The sequence below is a fragment of the Amphiura filiformis genome, chromosome 12 (genome assembly GCF_039555335.1).
Source record: "Amphiura filiformis chromosome 12, Afil_fr2py, whole genome shotgun sequence".
Taxonomy (NCBI): Eukaryota; Metazoa; Echinodermata; class Ophiuroidea; order Amphilepidida; family Amphiuridae; genus Amphiura; species Amphiura filiformis.
This window is the reverse complement of record NC_092639.1, coordinates 38,500,992-38,505,892: the sequence shown is the minus strand read 5'-3', so window position 1 is coordinate 38,505,892 and position 4,901 is coordinate 38,500,992. Positions and strand designations below refer to the sequence as shown.

At 35.4% G+C, this 4,901-nt stretch overlaps 1 protein-coding gene across 1 annotated transcript; it reads left to right on the top strand.

Annotated features, from left to right (window-relative positions):
* The first annotated feature begins 1,182 nt into the window (after nt 1–1,182).
* LOC140166795 (metabotropic glutamate receptor-like) lies at nt 1,183–4,577 on the top strand. The gene is made up of 2 exons (XM_072190285.1): nt 1,183–3,009; nt 4,071–4,577. The coding sequence occupies exons 1-2, from the start codon at nt 1,183–1,185 to the stop codon at nt 4,575–4,577; spliced, it is 2,334 nt and encodes a 777-aa protein (XP_072046386.1).
* The last annotated feature ends 324 nt before the right edge of the window (nt 4,578–4,901 follow it).

The following is a 4,901-nucleotide window of genomic DNA, read 5'->3' as shown; positions in this document are numbered from 1 at the left end:
TATTATTATTATTATTATTATTATTATTATTATTATTATTATTATTATTATTATTATTATTATTATTATTATTATTATTATTATTATTATTATTGTTGTTTTGATAAATCCTAGCCTAATGATTTAAAAATACAACAATACCTTACTGAGAGTGTCAAAGATAAAAGAAACTTTCGTATAAATAAAAACTCTGAAAAGGAAATGTTTTCAAGTTATGACTGATGCTGTTATAATTTTTATTTGTGATATCATAAAATACGTGACTAACTAAATGCAGCATTAAATTAGGAAAACTGGGTGAAACATTTAATTTTAGAATTGTAGGCACCGGGTTTTTAAATTCATTTTATGTTGTTGAAAATTGTTTGTTATTAGAAATTTGATATTCCACGCATTGCATTATCAAGAATATGTGCAGCTTAATAAGTAAATAAATTCATAAAGATCCATCTGATGTGGTTTAAGTTTGATTTAAAAACCTCAGCATGATTATCATAGGGAAGCGACTGATTTTGTGAAGGGCGGCCACAAAAGGCTGTGATATTCAACGAAATAAATCAATGAATCAATAAATCAATAAATCAATAAATTATATATTAATATCAAATTGCTAATATTCTTTAGTCCAACCATTACTAATGCCCTCCCCAATCAAGTAATTCCTCCTAATTACAAGCACCATTACCTTGATTACAGTATGCACATTCATAGACTGCTACAGTGATACTAATCTTTTGTCCGACCATTATTAATGAACTCCTCCCCAATCGAATAGTTCCTCCTATTTGCAAGCGCCATTACCATGATTACATCAAGCATATTCCTAGACTGCTACGGTGATTTTGATATAACACTGAGCACTCATTGGAAGCCGTTGACCAATTCCACACCGGCTATAACGATGGCACGAAGTGTCATTTTTTATTTGTTTGGTGTTTATCTTTCGATCAGGACATCATAACTGTTATGGAGAAATTATCTTTGAGGATGTGGTTACAACTTGTAATCGCAACTTTCTTTCACATTCAGACTACACAAAGTGCGAACTCTAATTTTGCTCAAAGTGTTTGCGAAATTTATCAAAAAGACGGCGATTATATCATTGGTGGATTTTTCAAGCCTTATATCTCCAAAACTTGTGATGGCGAAATATCGCATGAAAGCGTAAGCTTTATCGAATCTATGACCTATACTATAGAATACATCAACAACCAAAGTGATTTGTTATCTGGTGTTGATCTGGGATATGAAATAAGAAACGCTTGTGAGGATGAAGATATTACATTGTGGACAATGATGACGATGACTACTTCGGTAGGAAGATATGAATATACAGAAACTTGTCCAGATCAAAATCGAACAAATTCAGGCAAAGTCATAGGGATCGTAGGGACAGGTAGAAGCGCTTCAAGTATAATTGCTGCAAAAGCGGGAAGAGTTGTGACAGTACCTATTGTTTCGTATTTTGCCACGAGTGACGAATTAAGCGATTCGGAAAGATTCCCTTTCTTTTTTCGCACTGTTCCTCCTGATAAATTCCAGGTAAAAGTGATTGTTGACATTTTACAACATTTCAACTGGAAGTATATCGCGTTGTTTTATTCTTTAGATTCATACGGTATACATGGTGCACGACAAATTGTACGGCTAGCTGAGATGTATGATATTTGTATTGCAATCAATATGCCTGTTGCACTACCAGCTTCTGAGAGAGAAATTACGGAAATAGCACAAAGACTCTCAGAACACGATAAAGTGACAGTTATTGTATCTTTCGCAGTATCACGTGGCGCATTAGCTGTTCTTGAAGCTGTCAGAATGTTAAACACATCCAGGCAATTTACATTCATTGGAAGCGATGGCTGGAGTCCAAGGTTTAGGGTCTTACAAGAGTTTGCTGACGTTTTGATTGGTGGAATCTTCGTTCAGTTTCGCAGTGAATTGCCCGATACTTTCCCGGATTATTACAGTAAACTACCAAACAATCATCAGCAAACAAGTCAGTGGTATCAAAATGTCCTTAATCAAATACAAGTCGCAGAAAATTGTACCGATTGGGCTTCTTGTCCCCTTCCAAAGGTTCATTGGAACACACAACAAGTGATAAGTGCAGTCTACGCATTAGCCTATGCATTAAACGCTAGTTTGGAAGAAAATTCCTGGCAAAATGGACCCAGTGACCGAACCATTGATGGATGGCTTTTGAAAAAGAAGCTTCTTGAAGTCTCCATCCCATCTACAGGTAACAATTATTTTCGATTTGATGAAAACGGGGAGGTCCCTGGAACATATCAAATCAACAACTGGCAAATTACAAACGGTGTTTACGGTTTGGTAAACGTTGGCAAATGGGACTCACACCAAGAAACTCTTCTTCACCTGGAAGAGAATGAATTTCAGTGGCAAACAAGGGATAGAAAAGTGCCGATATCTCTTTGTATTGAAATCTGTCAGGCTGGCTACATCGAGGTACCACTGGAGAAGAAGTGTTGTTGGGGTTGTCAGAAATGTAATGACTATGCTATTGTTGCGAATGAGAACAATGCTTCAGTATGCCAAGACTGTTCCGTAACAGAGTGGCCAAATGATGATTTCAAAACATGTGTACCCATACACCCATCTTATCTTGGTTATCGCAATCCAGTGTTTATACTTTCAATAGCTGGTGCTGTTTTAGGTCTAATTCTTACTGCCTCAGCAGGTATCGGCCTTTGTTACTATTCTGAACACTCTCTCATTAAAGCAAGCGGTAGAGAGCTTTGTTCCATTAACTTATTCGGTTTAGGATTTTTCTGCATTGTCGTCGCCTTGAATCTTCTCAGACCAACAAACGTTACCTGCGTAGTCATTGATGTCTGCATATCAACATCGTTTTGCATTTCCTTTGCACCGGTACTCCTCAAGGTCAATCGCATCTGGAGGATATTCAGCATAAAACCTAGCAAAAAAGTTCGTTTGAAAAGTCCTAAAAGTCAAGTTATCATGGCATCCTGCATCATCCTTATAGAGGCAAGCTATACATATTAATGTTTTGCTTATAGAAAACATAACATTTTAGCCAGTCTTTGTAATCGCATTTTTATTATCATTTTGACAAAAACAATATATAAATGCTTTATATTCAGATATTCGTGCACTGAATAATTGTCTTACTGTTACATATATCTGGGATTATATTAGTATCATGAGTATTGGTGGAGATCTCCATATTTAAGGGTACACGGTGTATTTTTGATTGAAGCAGTCAAAAAAAAAATCGATTTTCATTATCTTAATCAATATATTATTGAAAAATAACACGTTGATGTCTAGTCTTGCAATAATGCATTCTACATATCATATACTTCGAAAACTAAATCGCAACAGTTTACAATAATGGTTACCTTAATATAAAAACTTACATTTTTAATTAAAGCACTTCAGGCTTTAATCTTTAATGTTTTTATTTTAGTACACCATTGGGCATTACAATCTTGCAAAAAGTTGACATCCAACCTCTAAATTCAACCAATCTCTGATGGCCACTTCTTTGACTTGTACGCCTTTATCCAAAAGTGCCGTCGCTCTAGATCTGTGCAACTCTTTGAGCATACTCTTTACCCTTTAGTAAATTGCCAACGAAAGACTTACAATCCTTAAAAAAATAGCACAAAGAGCAAAACATATATCTAATTGTTCAACTTAATTTCTTATACTTGTATATTTTATATAGTGTAATGCAATAATCTTTGTGTTCTGAAAATGTGTGATTTAATAATTTAAATATGTATAATATGTAGTTTTCGTAATATGTATAATAAAGGCTTATGCCTGACAACTCGTCAAAAAATAAAAATAAAACAAAGAGCAAAACATTTTAGATAACATCAGGACAAGTTGAAGCAAACTGAACCATCTTGATTAACGGGCATGCATGTTGATCAAATGGTTGAGCATGAGAGCCTGTCCAAGTCTATGAAGAATTTTTACGAATCATAAATGTAATCATGTAACTATTTAAGATGCTTCAGCATTGAATTGAGATACAAGAACTGTTTTCATTTATCATACTGTTACATTTTCTTCCTCAGGTGCTTGTGGCAATCTCGTCGATATTCTTCGGTCCATCAACACCAGATCTTTTAATTCCTCCTCGACGGAAGCCATATCTGGAAATCTTCTGCCGATTTGGTTATGGGTTTTACGCATCGTGTGCTTACAATGCATTTGTAATCATTGCATGCTGTTACTACGCCTTCAAAGCCCGTAGAGTTCCAGATAATTTCAACGAATCCAAGTTCATCGCTGTTAGCGTTTATTCTACATTGATAGTTTGTCTCACTGCCATACCAGTGTATACCACAGCCATTGATGTTGCACAGAAGATTGGCGCTTTGAGTGTACCTCTGCTAGTGAATACATACCTCTCCTTGTTTTGCCTGTACCTGCCCAAAATATATGCGATTCATTATCAACGTGAAGATGTTCAAAGCACCCGTGGGTCAACATCAGTGGAATCGAGTGTTTCATCTCAAAGGCCTGGCCAAGGTCCTGGGACCATTTTCAGGAAAGAGGCACCTCAGTCAGTGGTTTTGTGATTCTTGAAATCCGACTTGAACATTATAATTACAAAAACATATTCTTATTAGACGTAATCTATGTTCCATTTCAACTGTTTAAGCACATGCCTCCCGTGATTCAAAGGCATTGCTATGTACTATGTGTACAGTCACAACACGTTTGCGAGAATCTTTCACATATTTATTAGGATATAATTCATACTTTTCACTTTTTGTATATGCTAGATGCACAAAACTTTCAAAAAATAAAAATTCTTTTATTAATGCATGATCGTAATGGCCCAACGCTATGGTTTTAAATTAGATGAGAGGCTGTCGATAGCTCTGATGAGTATGTCTCAA